General features: G+C 46.2%; 1 protein-coding gene across 2 annotated transcripts in view; it reads right to left on the reverse strand.

The window, feature by feature from the left end:
* Nucleotides 1-21,199, reverse strand: part of LOC138304332 (integrin alpha-M-like) — a 628,283-nt gene that overhangs the window by 164,001 nt on the left and 443,083 nt on the right. For both annotated transcript variants that reach the window (XM_069244296.1, XM_069244297.1), the window contains one exon: nt 10,880-11,011. In XM_069244296.1, the coding sequence (XP_069100397.1) occupies nt 10,880-11,011 (132 nt within the window). The remainder of the gene's footprint in view (nt 1-10,879; nt 11,012-21,199) is intronic.

The following is a 21,199-nucleotide window of genomic DNA, read 5'->3' on the forward strand; positions in this document are numbered from 1 at the left end:
AAGAGTGAATACAAGTCGATGCGCGAAGTTGGGGATCGTGGCCTCAGTGCGAAACGTTGAATCCGCGCACTTCGAGCGGCGTCGGTCACGACGTGGTGCGGCGACTTCCACGGAGTCACGGACTTCAGCGGGGCTGCAGTGGCGTCAGGCCTGGGAAGACCGTCGCGTTCCAGCAAAGGTCACAGGTTCGGGTGCAGGCGGCGTCACCGGATTCAGCAACGGCGTCGGTCCAAAGTCGTCCGAAGTCGATTTCCTTGGATTTCCACCAGCTTTCCTTTCAAGGGCCCAGGGACTGGATAGGGCACCACTTGTCAAAGCAGGAGTCTCTGCAGAAACTCCAGGTGCTGGCAGAGAGAAGTCTTTGCTGTCCCTGAGACTTCAAACAACAGGAGGCAAGCTCTAAATCAAGCCCTAGGAGATGTCTTCACAAGATGAAAGGCACACAAAGTCCAGTCTTTGCCCTCTTACGCTGGCAAGAGCAGCAACTGCAGGATAGCTCCACAAAGCACAGTCACAGGCAGTGCAGCACTTCTCCTCAGCTCTTCAGCTCTTCTCCAGGCAGAGGTTCCTCTTGTTTCCAGAAGTGTTCTAAAGTCTGTGGTTTTGGGTGCCCTTCTTATACCCAGTTTCTCCTTTGAAGTGGGCCTACTTCAAAGTAAAGTCGCTTGGAATGTGAAATCCTGCCTTGCCCAGGCCAGGCCCCAGACCCTCACCAGGGGGTTGGAGACTGCATGGTGTGAGGGCAGGCACATCCCTTTCAGGTGCGAGTGACCACTCCTCCCCTCCCTCCTAGCACAGATGGCTCATCAGGATATGCAGGCTACACCCCAGCTCCCTTTGTGTCACTGTCTAGTGTGAGGTGCAACCAGCCCAACTGTCAAACTGACCCAGACAGGGAATCCACAAACAGGCAGAGACACAGAAATGGTATAAGCAAGAAAATGCTCACTTTCTAAAAGTGGCATTTTCAAGCGCACAATCTTAAAATCAATTTTACTAAAAGATTTATTTTTAAATTGTGAGCTCATAGACTCCAAACTCCACATGTCCATCCGCTCCCAAAGGGAATCTACACTTTAATCAGATTTAAAGGTAGCCCCCATGTTAACCTATGAGAGGGACAGGCCTTGCAACAGTGAAAAACGAATTTAGCAATATTTCACTTTCAGGACATATAAAACACATTACTATATGTCCTACCTTAACTATACACTGCACCCTGCCCTTGGGGCTACCTAGGGCCTACCTTAGGGGTGTCTGACACGTAAGAAAAGGGAAGGCTTAGGCCTGGCAAGTGGGTACACTTGCCAAGTCGAATTTACAGGTAAAACTGCACACACAGACACTGCAATGGCATGTCTGAGTCATGATTACAGAGCTACTTATGTGGGTGGCACAACCAGTGCTGCAGGCCCACTAGTAGCATTTGATTTACAGGCCCTGGCACCTCTAGTGCACTTCACTAGGGACTTACTAGTAAATCAAATATGCCAATCGAACAAGTTACTTACCTTCAGTAACGCCTTTTCTGGTGGATACACTAGCTACCTGTGGATTCCTCACTCTTTGAATTTTCCCCCATGCGCCAGCATCCGACGGAAATTTTCTCCTAGCTTCTGCATGTCAACGAGGACATCATAATTGCCCGGCTCCCACGCGACGCCGTCTGACGTCATACGGGCAATAAGAGGTCCTCGCCGTCATGCTGACGTCAGTACCAACATTTTTTATGTGCCTTTGAGGCGAACAGGCAAATACTAACAAAATATATACATTTGAAACAAATACATCAAATAAAATCTTAAATCATGAAATTTAATTAAATCAAATAGAGAAAACATTCGTATAAATATACATATATGCAAAAATATATACATATAAATTATATATAATTAAATCATAAAAAATATATACATATATAGAATTATATTTATATATATATATACATATATATATATATATATAAATAAAAATAACGCAAGCATGCATAACATCTGCATCAGAATAAATAAATCAATTACCAACAGGAGCTCACCCAAGGAAATCTTTGTAAGACCAGACAGGCAACGGGGAGGCGGGTGGGACCGTGAGGAATCCACAGGTAGCTAGTGTATCCACCAGAAAAGGCATTACCGAAGGTAAGTAACTCGTTCTTCTGATGGATACAACTACCTGTGGATTCCTCACTCATTGAATAGAGTCCCAAAGCAGTACCGCACTCGGTGGAGGGTGCCTGAATGGTCAAACCAAGAAATCCTACAGCACCGACCGTGCAAAATGGCCATCCCTCCTCACCTCCGAATCCAAGCAATAATGCTTTGCAAAAGTGTGGAGGGATGACCAAGTTGCGGCCTTGCAGATGTCAATCACAGGAACACCCCTAGCCAAGGCCGAAGAGGCCGACTTAGCTCTGGTGGAATGAGCTCTTATTCCATCAGGGGGTTCCTTCTTTGCCAGAGAGTAACACAGCTTAATGCAAAGAATGACCCACCTGGAGAGTGTTCTCTTGTGGACTGCCCTTCCCCTCCTCTTTCCCACGTACCCGATGAAGAGTTGATCTTCCAATCTGAACTTCTTCGTTCTGTCGACGAAGAAACTCAGTGCTCTTCTTGGGTCTAAACGATGCAGTCTTTCTTCCTCTTTCAAAGGATGAGGTGGAGGATAAAAAGAGGAGAGTGAAATAGACTGACCCATATGGAAGGGTGAAACAACCTTTGGCAAGAAAGCGCCCTTAGTCCTCAACACCACCTTATCCCCATAGAAGGATGTGTATGGGGGCTTAACAGAAAGAGCCTGTAGCTCACTCACCCTTCTAGCTGAAGTAATAGCAACAAGGAAAACAATCTTTAGAACCAATAGTCTCAAGGGGCAAGAACGCATCGGCTCAAACGGTGAGCCCATAAGAAACATTAAAACTAGGTTCAAATCCCACTGAGGCATAATGAAAGGAGTGGGATGATATCTATTAGTCAGGCCCTTTAAAAACCTCAACACTAAAGGAGATTTAAATAAAGAAGGTTGGTCAGGCAGACACAGAAAGGCTGACAGAGCTGACAAGTAGCCCTTAACTGTCGCAACTGCACAACCCCTCTGTGCCAGGGGCATCGCCAAAGACAAGATATCCGCTAAGTGGGCACATAAGGGATCAATTTGCTTCTCTCCACACCAATTCACAAATTTAGCCCACCTGCTAGCGTAGATAGATTTAGTGGAGTGTCGCCTGGCTGATAAAATAACATCCACTACCTCAGGTGGGAGAGAAAAGGAACTCAGGTTGACCCGTTCAATCTCCAGGCATGAAGGTGCAGGCTCTGGAGGTGGGGGTGTAAAACCTGCCCCTGCGATTGCGAGAGGAGGTCTGCCCTGTGAGGGAGACGGAGCAGGGGGCACAGAGAGAGTTGAAGAAGATCCGAATACCATACCCTCCTTGGCCAATCCTGAGCTATTAAGATGACTTGGGCCCGGTCTTGGTGAATTTTTCTCAGAACCCGAGGAATCAAAGGTATGGGGGGAAACGCGTAAAGCAACTGGTCGCACCAGGACATCTGAAACGCGTCCCCCAACGTTCCTTGCACCGGATACTGGAGGCTGCAGAACAACAGGCAGTGAGTGTTCTCCTGAGTGGCAAAAAGATCTACCCGATGGAATCCCCACATCTGGAAGATATGCAGGGCTAGATCTGGATGAAGACACCACTCGCGATCGGTCGAGAAGTGCCGACTGAGACTGTCCGCACGCACGTTCAAGACTCCGGACAGATGGTTTGCTACCAAGCAAATCCGATGGTCCCTTGCCCAGGACCATAGCCACAGAGATTCTCTGCAGAGAAGGTACGACCCTACTCCTCCCTGCTTGTTGATGTACCACATTGCGGTAGTGTTGTCCGTCAGGACCTGAACTGACTGACCGCGAAGGGAAGGGAGGAAGGCCTTGAGAGCCAGACGTATCGCCCGCAATTCCAACAGATTTATGTGAAACATCTGTTCGACTGGAGACCAATGACCTTTGACCTCCAGGTCCCCCACATGAGCTCCCCACCCTAAAGTGGAAGCATCCGTTATCACTGTGGCCACTGGAGGAGGAAACGAGAACGGCCTTCCTTTTTGAAAGGTTGCTGTCCGCAGCCCACCATCGAAGATCCACTGCAGTGTCTCTGGAAATCTTTACCGATCCCTCGAGATCCCCTTTGTACTGAGACTACTGCTTTTGGAGGCACCACTGAAGAGCCCTCATGTGCCAGCGAGCATGAGTGACCAACAGAATGCAAGAAGCGAACAGCCCGAGCAGACAAAGGACCTTGAGGACTGGAATGACCGCTCCACTTTGAAACATTGGAACCAACGCCTGAATGTCCTGAATCCGCTGAGGCGGAGGAAAGGCACGATTCAATGTTGTGTCCAGTACTGCCCCTATGAACAGGAGGCGCTGAGAGGGCCCCAGGTGAGATTTGGGCACGTTCACCGAAAAGCCCAGATCGAACAACAACTGGGTTGTCGACTGCAGGTTACGCAACACGAGCTCCGGTGAATTGGCTTTACTCAACCAATCGTCTAGGTAAGGAAATACCGCTATCCCCTTCCTTCTGAGCTCTGCTGCAACCACCGCCATCACCTTCGTGAAGACTCGAGGTGCTGAAGTAAGACCAAACGGAAGGACCGCAAACTGATAGTGCTGCGATCCCACCACAAACCGGAGATACTTCCTGTGTGACTTGAGTATCGGGATATGAAAGTAAGCATCCTGCAAGTCGACAGACACCATCCAATCTCCTTCGTTGAACGCCAAAAGCACCTGAGCTAGGGTCAGCATCTTGAACTTTTCCTGTTTGAGGAACCAATTCAAAATCCTCAGGTCCAGGATTGGTCTCAACCGACCATCCTTCTTGGGGATCAGGAAATATCTTGAATAACAACCCTGACCCTTCTCCTGCTCTGGAACCAACTCCACTGCACCCTTTGAAAAGAGGACCAGAACCTCCTGTTCTAGTAACAGGAGATGTTCTTCTGAACAGAACGATGGACAGGGCGGGATGGGGGGTGTAAACTCCCGAAAGGGAAGGGCATAGCCTTTCCCCACAATACTGGTGACCCAGGAGTCCGATGTTATTGCCTCCCACATGTGGAGAAAGTTCATTAACCTCCCCCCTACAGGAGTGGTATGCAAAGGAATTGGTGGATGACTAAGGCTGCTTCCCATGCTGCACCCCTGAAGAAGAAGACGAAGAGGCAGAGTGCTGCTGGGTGGCCCCTCTGGTTCGAACCCTACCCCTCCCCCTGTTTGATCTATAGGGGAGGGCAGTGGCGGCTTGCTGCTGAAACCTGCCCCGAAAGGAGGAGCCACGACAAAACCCCCTAAATCTTCTGAACAATCGAGAAGAAATAGAAGAGGAGGCCTGCAAGCCTAATGATTTTGGTGTGGCTCTACTCTCTTTAAATCTTTCAAGGGCAGAGTCCGCCTTCGACCCAAAAAGTTTATCCCCATCAAAGGGTAGATCCAGCAGGGCTGATTGAACATCCGATGAAAACCCTGAAGAACGAAGCAAGGCCTGTCTCCTCGTAGCAACAGTGGTGCCCATAGCCCTGGCCACAGAATCAGTCGTGTCCAGCCCTGACTGGATTACTTTGGTCGCCGCAGCCTGAGAATCGGAGACAAGGCCCAGCACCTCCTGAGGCAATTCAGAATGAAATTATTTGATCTCCCCCACAAGGGCGTAGATGTATCTGCCCAAGATACATGTGGCATTCGTGGACTTCAGGGCCATACTACAAGATGAAAATGTCTTTTTTGAAGGCTGGTCCATCTTTTTAGAGTCTCTGTCCGAAGGCACCCCCGGAAAAGAAACTGGAGCAGTGCGTGATGAGCATGAAGCTTGTACAACCAAGCTTTCTGGAGTCGGGTGCCTCAACAAAAAGCTTGGATCCGCAGGAGCCACACGATATCTGCGCGTCACAGTCCTATTAACAGCCGTAGATGTAACTGGCTTTTTCCAAATCTACAGAATTGGATCTAGGAGAGCCTCATTAAAAGGCAAAAGTGGCTCTGCAACTGCTGAAGCCGGATGTCGCACTTCTGTCAGTATGTTGGGTTTTGCCTCAGCCACTGGGAGGGGAATGTCCAAAAAGTCCGCTGCTTTCCTTAAAACAGAGTGGAAAGAAGCAGCTTCCTCTGTATATTCCCCAGGAGATGTTAAATCTAACTCTGGAGAAGTGTCTAAGCCACTTGCAGTGTCCAAACCGTGAAGATCTACAAGAGGCTCTTCAATCTCACCCTCCTCGAAGGCCTGCTTTCTATATTCCTGTTCTTCAAGGAGGCAAAGAGCTAGCCTCCTAGAATGAAGCCTGGCCTCGATCCTTGGTGTCGACAAGGTGTCCGCCGACGTCAATGACCTCGCCTGACGCCGATCCTCTGATCCATCCGACGCCGGATCCATCGGCGCAGGCAGAGGATGAGAAGGCGAAGAACTCTCTGGCGCCGGGACAGCAGTCCTCATCGGAGTCGCAGGTCGTGTAGGCGACGCCAAAGGAACCAGCGCCGAGCCAGCACCCCCCATTGGAAGGAAGGGCATGAAAGGTGCCGGTCATAAAGGAGCCGGAGCACCCATATTAAAGGCCAATGGCCCCGAAGGACCAGCCTGACCACCACCTGGAGCCATCTATTGAAAAATGGCAAACATCACATTTAGAAATGTGGAACTATCAGCACCTGGCGCCTGGAATGATGGATACTGCGGAGCCTGTGCTCAAGGTGATAACAGCGCCGGCCCCGGTATCTCTGAAGCAAGTGAAAACTCTGGTTCCTGTTGAGGTACGACCTCGAAGACAGATGGCGGAGTCGTCAGAGAAGTCGGGGAAGTGTGAGGCGACTGCGGCTGAGGAGTGATGGTGGGACTAACCTCCCATGTCTTACGGCCCCAAACCGAAGGCGACCTTGAGCGTGAACGCTCTCTACTCGACCAGCGCCGAGATTCACGACATCGCCGGGAGTCACGGTGGCGCCGATTAGATTTAGGCGATGACGATCTGCGCCGATGCCGCTTCTCGTTCTTCGCCAAAAACAGCTTAGCCTCCCGTTCCTTCAACGCCTTAGGATTCATGCGTTGACAGGATTCACATTTCTCCACTCCATGGTTGGAGCTCAGAAACCACAAGCAATCGACATGTGGGTCTGTCACCGACATCATGCCTCCGCACTCTCTACAAGGCTTAAAGCCCGACTTTCGCTGTGACATCTTGAAAGAAATAGAAACTGTAACTACGCAGAGCAGAAACAGTTGCTGCCTTGAAGAATAACCGTCGCTTGAAGGCACGGAAAAAAGGGAACTGACGTCAGCACGCCGGCGAGGACCTCTTATTGCCCGTATGACGTCAGACGGCGTCGCATGGGACCCGGGCAATTATGACGTCCACGTCGACGGGCAGAAGCTAGGAGAAAATTTCAGTCGGATGCTGGCGAATGGGGGAAAATTCAATGAGTGAGGAATCCACAGGTAGTTGTATCCATCAGAAATGGATAAACCAATCACATACACATTTTGTAAAGGAGCACTTGCACCGTAGCACTGGTTAGCAGTGGTAAAGTGCCCAGAGTAACTAAAACAGCAAAATCAGAGTCCAGCACACATCAACAACCTGAGGAACAGAGGCAAAAAGTTAAGGGAGACCACGCCAAGGATGAAAAGTCTAACATAAAGGTAAGGGCCAAACCAACACACAAGTATTGCTTTACATTTGTACTGCTACCCATGAATAGAGAGGATGTGGGTGGGTGACTGCTGCTTCCTCTGTACATTTCACTTATGAGCATGTGTTTGTGTGTTCCGGTGGCATGTCAACAAGGAAGGGAATGGAACTACACAATCAAAGGGTCTGCCTCCATTGTTAGATTAGCAAAGAAACAAACATTAAATAAGCATTTGTAATGCCATAGGTCTTGTGTTTGCCAGATTTAGAGCTATTGGCATTGCAAATGCATAACTGGACTTTCACTGCCACATAAATTGGTCAATCCTGCCACACAATTTGGTCCTGTCTGTCACCTAATACCAGTAGCCATGTATATAACTAAATCACTTCCATTTACTCTCTCTGTTCCATGACTGGAAGGAACTCCTCTTTGTATCATTGTTGTTGTCTGTACTCGGTGTTCGGTAAAGGACAGAAAGAAGTCTTGTCCTTTATATGTGTTTAAGCACAAGGAAATGTTTGTTGCCTGGCATAAAAACGCCAACAGGAGGAGAGCTTGTGGCACTATTGATAATAAAGCAGGGCTAATCTCAGCAGTTCCGCCTACTGGTGCCGGACTAGCGAATAGGGCGTCCATCTTGGAATACACATACAAGTGTAGTAGACACAGATCTGCTGCAAAGCACACATTTGTAGCACATTAATCAATTGTTCCTTTATTTCTTGAAAACGTTGTTTCACTCAATATGCCTTAAATGTTGAAGTCCATTGTATTGGAATTACAAAACGTAATATGGTGAGGGGCAGCTCTGAAATAATTGGAAGCAGAAAAATCAATGCTGACCGCCACAAATCTCAAAGGGAGTGGCGGGGGGACAGAGAGGGAGTAGGGGGGTGAAAATAATAAAAAATAAATAAACTTACCTCGGCCACAATGCACCCATCTTCTGCCGCCTTGCGCTCCTCTTGCCTGGAAGTGGTGTCCCAGCATTCACTGGTACACTAGCACAGGCTCCCCAGCAATTCTGATGCTACTTTCATGCTATGCCTCACATGAAAGCAGCGCCAGTATTGGTCTGAGCGACTTGGCCAGCCACTCAAACACAGCTCTGGGGTCTGTGCAATTCCTCCGGCCTGGCTGTTAAACACAGCGGGGCTTGAGAAACCTAAGTGTGCATGTGTGTTTGGCCAGCCTCAGATGGCCGGCCAAACAAACATGCACTTAGGTGCATACTGTCTCCTCCTCTCCCCTCCCATAGCCCAGCCCCACCCCTCCCTACACTGCTGGCTGAGCCAGCAGCAAAAAAATAAAACAATAGTAAACTACTGTTTTATTTTTCTGCTGCTAGCTCATCCAGGGGGAGATCCAGGGGAACAATGCTCCTTCGCCTTAGCAAAGGAGCCGTCCGTGAGAAAAACTGGGAATACAATCCCTCCGATGGAGATTGATAATGGAACCTCGATCAGCATGTCCTCCAAATCAAGGTAAGGATGGAAGAAAAGTACCCTTGCTGCTCTTCTTCCCAATATAAATAGAGCACACTGCACGTGCACATTTGTTTACTCCGGGAGTGGAAAACACATTAATCGTGGTGGCAGCTGGGAGAAGAGTAGGCTGTCTTCACACATGCTCTTATTGGAATACAGGCATCCCAGTGATAAAATCAAGTCAGGCTGTAAGAACCAATAAATCAAAAAGGGATTGGAAAACATTGCTCTATTATTGTGAGAAGAGTAGAATTAAAAAAGGAAATGAAAATTAGTATGACGAGAGGAGGATTTGAACGCCAAAGGGCTCCCATTTAAGCTACTGAGTTAACCTAGCAGCTAAAAGTGGGGATATCTTAATGGGCTATGCATTAGAAAAAACATAGGAAGTGGCACAGGCTGACTGCAAGGTGTCAGTAAACAGCTTAAGGCCTCCCGCCATAAAAAAGCTATTTCAAACAAATTTTAGAGCGGTCGGGGGCAGAGGAGGGGGCAAGAATGAAGGTGGGGGGTTCAAACAAGGCATCAGTGCATGCACCTTCAATACAACCTGGTGATCAGGGTGTAACTTCATGGAGCGCAAAGGGGAGAGACAAAAGAAACAAGGTGTCACTAAAAATCCTAAGGCCTCCCAGTGGTAAAAGTTATTTAAAATGAACATTAGAGCAGTGGCGGGGAAGCAAGAATGAAGGCGGGGGGATTAAAACAACACATCAGTGCACACATCACAAAAATCCGGGACCTCAGAGTGTTACACCATGGAGCACGAAGTGGAGAGACAAAAGAAAAAAGTGGTGCACCCACACTAAAGTATATGGCCAATCGGGCAATAATCCATGTAACAGGGTTAGTCTGCACGGTGTAACAAAACAGCCTCTAAGCGCGACAAACGTAAAGCATTTACCTAAGAAATAAGTGAATTTCGAAAGACAGGCCCAGGAACGAATGAAAGTGATGGGTGCAAAATGGTTGTGGTTAAAGGCCACAGAGTAGATTACTACATGTCGAGAGAGGCTCAACCTTAAAAGACGGTTTAGCGTGGATTTTTTTTTTATGTCAGATGAGTTCTAGACTCAACATGTCTTCCTTCCACCTGCAGGCATCTGTACATCCGATCTGTTTCCTCCTCCAACCAATATCCTCCCTTCACACTGGGGACTTCCGACAAGCATGTTATGTCTGTATAATTAAATATTTTTCCGAGAAATCCGAGTATACATGATTGATAGATTGACTTCCAAAAGCATGCTTGCTGATAAACTGGACAAGGTGGTGGGCTTTTACATTTTAGTCGGTTTCAATTCTTCACACTTTCACACCCCCCCTCCCTCCCCCGCCCACCCCGTAGATGCCTATTTACATCATTTTACGTCCTCAGTTCAAAGATCTTCATGCTGTACACTGAACTGCAGGCTCTGCTTTGCTATTTATTGCCTCCAATGTTGCACATGAGATACAGTAATCTTAAACTGGGTGAGGGGGCAAGAACAATGTATGCAAATTAAATTGCGCACTTGCGCGCGCGCACACACACACACACACACACACACAGGTTGCATTTGAAGCATTCTGTTATGTTCATTTATTCACTCACAAAATTGACTTTTTACCAGTGTGCATGAATCGGGCCCATGTTCTGTCAATGCCCAGAGGTATATGCAGATTCAGCATTGCTCGCTGCTGGCCACCCCGAAGACAAAATGGCGTACCTGTTGTGCTACCCTCCTTGGGGAACCCTCGTTGAGAATGCCATTGATGTTGTTAGCAGCTGGGATTGGATCGCCATTAAAAGAAAAGTTTAAAGCTAGTGTTATCGGTAAAAAAGAGTCTTCCACGCACACCTAGAGGAAAACAGAAAAAAACAGAGTAAAATGTTATAGACCTGTCAGACAATCTGGAACTTGTATAATATATGAAAGCACTAATTAACATCTCTAGTTACACTTTTGCACTTGTCCCATACTCCCTGATCTTTAATCATACCGTCATCATAATTCATGACATTCCTTCCTACTGAACATCTCATTCAGCCTCTGTAATGATAGGTTTATGTGCAAGAAGTCTACCTACACCAACAATCATTGACTCCTCTGAGCTACATTGGAAAACCTCCTTATAATAGGAACTCAAACACCTATGCCCCTCGTCGTTAACTACGCCCTTGTCATCCAAGTCGCACGACCCACCTTCCTGCTACAACACATGCTCATGGTCTCCATCTCATAAACCAATGACATTCTCTCCTCATTTGAACATGTAGCATTTACTCTCCCTTTCATCCTGCACGCGTCCTCCCGTAATGACTCCCAAAAGCCACAACATGAACATTCTTTTACAACCTTTTGACAGCATACCAACACCAAACAGTCTCGTCCTAAATCATTACAGCCCCACTGATTCCAAGTCATGATTTTGCTTCCAGAAACGGGGTTCTAGAACCGTTAAAGCATTCTGTAGTGCATTGTGACAGAAACAGATTTCTGTAACAACCACCGAGTCCCCTCGTTCTCATAAAAAAGGGATTTTTGTCTCTTTTTTGCAGGTAATTTGTGCTTAACAAAAATATTACTTCTTTTACTGTTTCATTACAGGAGTGTAGGGTTATTAATGAAATTTTTTTTCTTCTTTATTTAGCACCTACCAAGGTTCTACTTTGAAAATCAATCTCCTGAGCTATTATACATTTGTGTAAATACCATAAACTATATTTTCCATCCATAATAGTAAAAAAGAAAACCAGGAAAGCATAGTTAAATTTTCCATTTTCCATTCAATAAACTTGACTGAAGTGAGCCTGTATAAACAAAGGTAATTCGTAGTGTTTTTTTGTTTTCTTGTGTAAGTGGGGAACTAACATTGCTTTGTCACACAATCCTTTTTATTCTTGTGTTGCATAAAATGCTGTGTATATTTGCTGTTCGCCTATTTTCTGCTTTGAATAATGTGGGTTCTTTGTCTATCTTTAGGTATTCAACCCCTGTATTTATTTTTTAACTCAAGAGCAAGATATATTAGGAAACAACCGCCTCATGGGTTAGTTCATAAAAATCCAAATTGTATTGGGTGGCAGTAAACCTCTATTAATAAGGTATGTCGAGACTCACTATGATTAGAGGCCACGATAGAGTTGATGGACTATGGGGGTGAGCACATCACCATGTTTGATATTTTTTTAATAAAACATTATTATTTTTTAAAGCGAACAGGTCAGCTTAAATTTTTTTTATTATTTTTCGTTTTGTTGAGAGTTGGCCTGGTCTCCTGGAGCAGTGCCTATTCCCCAAAATGTTTGATAACTCACAAAGTGGCAAAGGTTCAAATGGGTAGCCACCTCCTTTAAGTTCTCTGTAATTTTTCAATATTTTGCAACCAGATTTTAGTAGCAAAATATAGATACACAGTAAATGGATCCAGTATAGACCGTACACCTACAATGCAACCCTTCAAGATGAAGAATTGGTATCTAGTTATAATTTCATTTTAGGGGTCAGAAAAAACTTTTTCTTCTCCTAACATGGTATTAGTACATCTGAAGAAAGAGCCTTTGGTAAGGATCTTTCTGGTGGATACTCTATCTAACGGCAGACTTCTCAACTGAACACTAATATGGGACCTTTGTAGAGACTAAAAAGAGGCTACCCCCCTTTCTTCACAGAATGGGGAGGTGGAAAGCATTGAGATAAATGTTAATATTGAAAAGTCGATGTCAATGTGCACAATGATTCTTTAATGTATAAAAACGAAATCGCATCACAATTATCAAATTTACCGATCATTAACTCCCCATCAACCCTGACTTAGAATACATGGTCAGACAGGCTCTGAGACCTAGGCCTGAGGTTACTAATTGACAGGTCACAGGTGGGGTGGCATGTAGCCGGCAGACAAACGTGAGAAAAGGAAACTCAGATCAACCTCATGGATAGGCACAGCAACACCACAATGGTCCCAGGACATTGTCCCCAAGAAAACACTCATGGCCAGAGGGGTGCACAAGTTCCCAAAATACCATCAGTCAGATGCCACATGAAGTTAGGAACACACAGCCAATCAGAACACAACACACACAGTAACATGCAGCGATCACACCCCCTCATGCTGGACATCTGGACACATTACACCACTGGCACTCATTGTGTCCACGCAAGGTCGAGGCCCATCTGAAATTATTATCAGGGACCTTTTTAAGACTCAAAGAAAACGGCCCACATTCTTTACCTAAAAAGGAATGCTGTAATTATTTTATGATGTCCAGAGAAAATGTATAAAACACAGCTCAGATTGAGTATACTTTGAGACAGTCCTCAGACCCCGTTTCTGTAACTGTTCTCCCGGCTGTAGTGTTTAATTAAGCCAACTGTTCCTGTTTTGTTAAACGCCTCTTGTCTTTTGTTTTTTCAAGGTAAATTCACATTCAACAACATAGAGTATACATCAAGATGAGCAGTACTAAAGGTAAGTAACTTGTTATCCTGATGGAAGCTTATAAACACAGATTCCTTATAATAGAATGCATAAAAAAAGAGTAACTCTGCAAGTGGACAGTCTGTGGAATAGACTCAAAGCACAAAGTTCAGCAGGAAAAGTGCCCCTCACATCGACCTGGCTGTCAAGGCATTAGTGAATCTTGAATGCAATGACACCAGCGTCTCAGCAGATGTCAAGGACATACTCTCCACAAGCCAACACAATAGTAGCATCCTCAGCCATGGCAAAATGGACTTTGAGACGTTCTGAGGGCTGCTTCTGGGCTACTATGTGGCAGGTTTTGAAGCAGAGGACTATCCACCTCAATAGGGTTCTCTTTTGCAGAGCCTTCTCATTCCTCCTTCTGGATAAACCCACAAAAAGGTGATTGCTTAAAGTGTTCCTTTGTGCAATCATTATAAATGCTCAAAACCCTTTTCCAGCTGATGGAGCATCTCTTCCTCCTTTGAGTTGTGAGCAGGAGCAAAGAACACAAATAGAGTGACGCGCTGTACAGCACGGAAGGGAATCATGACTTTTGGCAAGAATGTGGCCTGAGATCTCAGCACAAAATTGTCTGTAAAAAAGGTGGTGTATATTGGTTGCACTGAGAGCACCTGGAGTTCACTCAGTTGACAAGCTGATCATAATGAGAAAGTCAGGCCCTCACTACGACTGTGGTGGTCTTTTTCAAAGACCTCTGAAGCCGCAGGCGCCATCATACCGCCAGTGCTGGCGGTATGATTGCCACCCTATTAGGAGTTTTACGCTGGGCCAGCAGACGAAAACAGCATTTCCGCCCGCTGGCCCAGTGGAAAACTCACCACAACATTGAAGCCGGCTCATAATCGAGCCAGCGGCAATGTTGAGGTGCGTCGGGTGCAGCAGCACCTGTTGCGCATTTCACTGCCCTTAATTCGGGCAGTGAAATGCGCGATGGGGCTGTGCATGGGGTCCTCTGCACTGCCCATGCCAAGTGCATGGGCATTGCAGAGGCCCCCAAGGGCTGCCAGACACCCCATTCCACCAGCCTTTCCATGGCAGAGTTTATCGCCATGGAAAGGCTGGCGGATGGGGACTCATAATCCTCAGGGCAGTGCTGCTTGCAGCGCTGCCCTGGAGGATTACAACTGCCGGGATTGCCAGACTGCAGGCTGGCTGCAGCCTGACAGTGTCAGCGGTATGACTGTGGCAGATCAGCCAGGGTCATAATGGGTCAGTCAGACCGCCCAGGCTGCAGCTGTCCGTCTGCCATCGCGAGACTGGTGGTCTTAAGAACGCCAGCCTCATAATGAAGGCCTCAGTCTTCAAGGTAAGGAGACAGAGCAAGCAGCTATGCATTAGTTCAAAGGACATACACCGGCAAAATTACAAGACCAAGTAAAGGTCCTACTTTGTCATCACAAACAATTTGGAAGGAAATATGTGTGTCAAACATTTAATAAATCTGATTGGAACAGGTGATTTAAACCAGGTTGGTTGGTAGGTAAAGGTAGAACGGTTAAAACAAAGCTTAAAATAAACCTTCATGGTGTCCACCACAAGTCCTTGCTGGGCCAAAGATGAAACAAACAAAAATACATCTTACAGCTTTGTTTGTAAAGAATCGGTCTTACAAGCACCACATATGGGCCACATATGTTTCACAGCACCTGGCATAAGTGCATTTTGTGGAAGGCACCTGACTTCAAGTGTGACATCCACCACTTCAGACGACAGATCAAATGCAGTCAGCTGCCTCTACTCAATCTCCACACATGTAATTGTTGGTTGGCAGATCCTGGTGGACGTCCCGGCAATGTTGCTGTGCCAGAAGGTCCTCATAAAGGTATACAATGATTGGAGGACAGGTGCTCATGCCTAGAAATTCCAGGTAAAACACTCTGTTGGTCAAATCCTGATACACTATGATCTCTTCATTCTTGATCTTTTTCAGAACTCAGGGTGGAGAGGCATGGATGAGAAGCATATGGGAGTCGCTGCAGCCAGAGCGCATCACCTAAAGAGCATTCGTATGGAAACTCCAACATGCAAAACTTTTGACATTTCACATTAGGGATGGTGGCAGAAAGATCTAGCCAAGGTTCTCCTGTTGAAAGATGTTCTCCTTCACTGCAGGATGTAGACACCATTTGTGATCTGCAAGATGCAACCTGCTCAGCTTGTCCACTCTGGCATTTAGTGCCTTTGCCAAAGTGGTTCTCAATTAGGGAAATCTCTTGGCACTCCAACCAGCCACAGAGGCAATAAGCCTCCTGGCAAAGGGGCCTGGACCTCATTCCGTCCTGCGTACTAGAATACTACATGGTAATAGTGTGGTTTGTAAGAACCTGTACCAACCTCCTCTTAATTTATGACAGGAAGGCAAGAATGATATGGAGCCAGGCTTCCAATGGAAACCGGAGTTCGCTGACCTCTATCTCCTCCAGATGGCCTCCCTCACCCATCAGGAACACATCCATCACTACCATCAGTTCTGCATGAGAAAGGGAAAAGGGTGTGCCGCAGGGCCAATTCTGGTCAAACTGCCACCACTGCAGATCATGAGTGTCTTCTGCAAGATGTGGATGACATCTATCAGCTTTCCTTAATACTGGGCCCTCTGGAACCTCAGATTACATTGCAGAGCCCACAACTGCCACCTGGCATAGCTAACAAGTACAATGCAAGTGTCTAAGAAGCAAAGACCTTTACAGCTACTAGAACCAGGATCAAGGCTGAAACATTGGGATCACAACCCGAAGATCCTAGAATCACTGTGGTGGAGGGAAAGCCAGGAACTGCATGGTGTCCAAGACAGTTCCAATGAATAGAAGGAGCAAGGTGTGACTTCCACTTGTTAATGAACACCAACAATGTCAGAGGTTTACTGTTGCCTGGAGGTTGTCAATTACTGGCTGTGGTGAGCCTCTCTTCAACAGCCAGTCACTGAGGAAGGAGAAGGCTGCCATCCTCAACCTGCCAAGGTGGGCAGGGACCACCAGCATCACTTTTGTGGACAACCAAAGAGTACTGGTGGGTCAGAAAAGGAGTGCAGCAAACCAAAAATGCTCCTGATCCCCTCTTAACTTCAGTTAATATCTGGTGCTGCTTACATGTGGCTCTGCTCCACCACTTCAGGGATGAGAACTCCCATGAGGTTGGGTAGTTGCTCACCACTTTCAGCTGGGGGGCACATGTTAGACTTGTCATCCTTGGCGTGGTCTCCCCCAGCTGTTTGCCTCTGTTTCCCTGGTTGCTGATGTGTGCTGGACTCTGCTTTAACTGTTTTTGTTGCTCTGGGCACTTTACCAATGCTATCCAGTACTAAAGTGCAAGTGCTCCTATGTAAATTGTCTGTGTAATTTGCTTTCCATGATTGGCATATTTGATTTACTGGTGAGTCCTTAGTACTGTGCACTAGAGGTGCCCAGGGCCTGTAAATCAAATGCTACTAGTGGGCCTGCAGCACTGGTTGTGCCACCCACATTAGTAGGTTTTCACTGTTGCAAGGCCTATCTCTTTCATAGGTTAACATGGGGACTGCCTTCCAAAAATGATTAAAGCGTAGATTCCCTTTGGGAGCAGATAGACATGTGGAGTTTGGGGTCTCTGAACTCACAATTTAAAAGTTGGTTTTGAGATTGTTTGTTTGAAAATGCCACTTTTGGAAAGTGGACATTTTCTTGCTTAAACCATTATGTGACTCTGTCTGTTTGTGGATTCCCTCTCTGGGTCAGTTTGACAGCTGAGCTGTTTGTACCACTCTCTAGACAGTGACACAAAGGGAGCTGGGGTGTAGCCTGCATATCCTGTTGAGCCATCTGTGCTAGGAGGGAGGGGAGGAGTGGTCACTTACACATGAAAGGGCTGTGCCTGCCCTCACACAATGCAGTCTCCAACCCCCTGGTGTGTGTCTGGGGCCTGGCCTGAGCAAGGCAGAATTTCACAAACAATAGAGACTTTACTTTGAAGTAAGTGTACTTCAAAGGCCAAAATGGGTAGAAGAAGGGCACCCAAAACTACAGACTTTAGATCACTTCTGGACATCAAGAGGGAACTCTGCCTGGAGAAGAGTGAAGAGCTGAGGAGAAGTGGTGCCCTGCCTGTGACTGTGATTTGTAGAGCTATCCTGCAGTTGCTGCTTCTGCCTGTACAAAGGGACAAAGACTGGACTTTGTTGTGCATTCCTGCTTGTGAAGAAATCTCCAAGGCTTGTCCTGAATTTCCTCCGTTGTTGAAGTCTCAGGGCCATCAAAGACTTCTCCTGCCAGCACCTGGACTCTCTGCTGAGACTCCTGCCCTGCCAAGTGGTGCCCTATCCAGTTCCTGGGGCCTTGGAAGGTGAAGCTGGCAGACCACGACTGAAAATCCCAGCACAGACTGCTGTGCGGGAAAAATATTGACGCACCTTCCGAGACGCAGCTGAAAAATGACGTGCCGCCGGCTTCGCGGCAGAAATCGCCGCTCCACTAGCATTCGGGCTGGAAGATCAACACACGCACCTGGAGAAATGACTCACAACACCCGCTGACGGAGGCTGTTAATGTCACAACCCACACAGCGCAGTTTTTCTGATACCGTGTGGCAGAATTTTTGACATAAATCTTGCTGGCAGTGGAAAAACGATGCAAAGCCTGCCAGGACCTGAGTGCTTGCCCGGATCGATGCATCACTCTCCTTCGGAGCGGAAAAACGATGCATGCTGACCCGACCGGATAAGGAGAAATGACGCACGTCTCACTTGCGGGTGAGAAATCAACACTTTGCTAGCTTTTTACGACGCACACTCACATGTGCGTGTTATTTTGACGCTACCCAGGTACTTTTCAACGCTAACAATGGTTTTACTGTTTACAAAAGGATTTAAGACTCTTTTTCCTTTTAAAATTAATAACTTGACTTGTGTACGTTGGATTTTTGTCGCTTTGGTCTTGTTTTGTTTAGATAAATATTTTCTATTTTTTCTAAACCTGTGTTGTGTCATTTTGTAGTGTCTTCACTGAATTACTCTGTGTGTTGGTACAAATACTTTACACCTAGACTCTGAAGTTAAGTCTGCCTGCTTGTGCCAAGCTACCAAGGGGGTGAGCGGGGGTTAACTAAGGGTGATTCTCCTTTACCCTGACTAGAATGATGGTCCTTGCTTGGAGAGGGGGTAACCTGACTGTCAACCACAGACCCCCTTTCCTACAGCCTTCTTGTGGCATTTTGCTTTTTAGTCCTGTAATGTTTCAAGACACTATTATCAAGGTCTTATCTTCAGACATGACCATGGTTTGAGTTTCCTGCTAAGATGTCATAATCACCCAATGGGTTATACATGGCAAGGTGTTTGAGGGTGGTTTTCCTAAAGTGAGACAATTTATTTTGGCCTGTGTAAGAAGAGCCAATAGCTGGCTTGTAGTAATGATAGCAGGATCTAAAGGGGTCACCTGCCTATATGTTACTTTGGACCTTGCAAGGCTATTGGAAGCGGGATTCCTGAAAGGCTCCAGTCAGTCAAGAAGGAAATTACAGGAAGGAACTCTGACATGATCAACCCTTTGTTGGACAGATCAATGGGCTTTACATTGTATCTTGGAATTAGGCGGTGGAAGGGTTCAAGCCTCAAACTATAGGAATCCACTTACAATAAAGGGATGATTGAATGAGAACTTGATGGAATCTAAGTTATCACCTTCAAAAAATAGTTATGTAGCCCCAAGGATGTCTGAGTGGACTACACTGCAACACTTCCAGAGATCTAAAATCCAATTGATGAGTTTGTTGATTAGAGAAGCCTTATTGTCTCTGCCATGTGGCTGAAATTTAAGGACACCTGTCAAGTAGATGGTCCTGGTATAAAGGGGAGCCTTCAATATATGGAGCATACCCTAGATGGCCTTGGAAGTAGGTTGGTGATGCAGAAGTGTACAAAAGGTGCTGCAAAATAGATGCAGAGAGATTAGGTCCAATAGTATTATAATTGTTGTTATTAACTGCAAAGGGTCTTAGGCAAGAGGATTTCAAACAATGTGGTAATTTTATGGCTCATGCCCTTCTCTCTTGGATAAGGTACAGAGTAGCTATGAAGAAAACTGCAATAGATGATAATGGTTTTAGCTGCCGATCAGTGTAGAAGGGCGTGGAGGCTCACAGGAACTACTTAAGCATGGTGTAGGGGACAGGCCGTTTCTTCTTTTTGGTTGCCAAAGGGCAACATATCTAATAAATGGTCAGATTGGAAAATGCCCCTCCCATTACGATACAAGTAGTCTCGGTCTGCCATGCAGCCTGCCTGCATAGTCCCTGATTACGGATCCATCAGGATGCCTACCTTACATTTTAAACCAATAATTTAATCTCTCACATTATTAATAATTTACTATAGATCTTACTTGTTCCCTAGACTCATCTGTCCCTTCAGGCAGCTCATTACTAACAGATCTCAAATTGGACTCCATTTTGGGGTCTTCGCTCAATGCCAGAGGCAAAAAGCGATTTGAGCAAAGTATTGTGGGTTCCAAGGGTATGTGGCATTCAGCATGAGTATTAATTCAGGAAGCTCATGCAGCTTTGCCATCAATGTTAAATGTCTGTGTGTGAATAGCAAGTGGTTCATTAGAACTTGAAGATGTATTTTTAGTTCCCTTCTTGTTAAATAGTGGGGCTACTCAAGTTTTATTTGGTTTTGCACTTAGTAAATTGGAAACATCAGGGCACAGGAATTGTTAAACTTCCTCAACGAGATCATCAATGTCTCGCAAGGTACAGCTTTTGGCACTGATGCCGGGGTTTTCTTACTAATTGGCTCTCCTAACAGTTTTCCACTACACCTCCTTTTCCCCATTGATGCTTCTGACTTTAATTAAAACCCTTTCTAAAAATAAGATTAGAAACAGTACCTTATTGCAATAAAATATTAATAGTACTAAACAGAAACTTAAAAAGGCCCTTGAGATGTCTACTTTGTGTAACACAGTGACACAATATAACAATAGTATAACAGTGTGAGGGCAATAGCAATGCATGGCAAACTTGCAGACCTAGGCAATCTTGTCAGTCTAGTCAGTCTTTGACCAGTGAACAGCATTATGGGTTTATCCTTAATATACCCTCGTTTAGCAGCAACAGATAGCAATGAAAAAATGTTTTAAAATAATTCTGGCAATCTTGATTGTTAACCTATGAGGTCTTTATGTTTAGACTACAAAGAAGACCCTCCTAAGGCTGCAGCAAAAGTCCTCACGTCAACCCTCCGCACTGCAGAACCTGTATGTCTGCCTAAAGGCATTGACTGTCCCGCCTCATGCACCTAAAAAAGCTGGGCTACCAAGTCCCACCCCTGCTGGCAGTTTAATCACATTACAGACCACCTGTGCCACAAGTCAGGGGAGGGGTTCCCCCTAGGGCTTTGGCTAAAGTCCCCACAGGAATGAATCTCAGCAATGGGAAGCCAGCCTCCCTAGGTGTATGTTGGAGCCCCTCCTCCTTGCAGCCAAGTAAAACAAGCATTGGCATAGCCAATAGGTCTCACCTTTGGGACCTTGTAAGTGCTTAGCCAGAACTATTGGCTTTCCCAATATCTTTAAGCTATGTTG

The sequence above is a fragment of the Pleurodeles waltl genome, chromosome 7 (assembly GCF_031143425.1).
Source record: "Pleurodeles waltl isolate 20211129_DDA chromosome 7, aPleWal1.hap1.20221129, whole genome shotgun sequence".
In the NCBI taxonomy this organism is placed as follows: Eukaryota; Metazoa; Chordata; class Amphibia; order Caudata; family Salamandridae; genus Pleurodeles; species Pleurodeles waltl.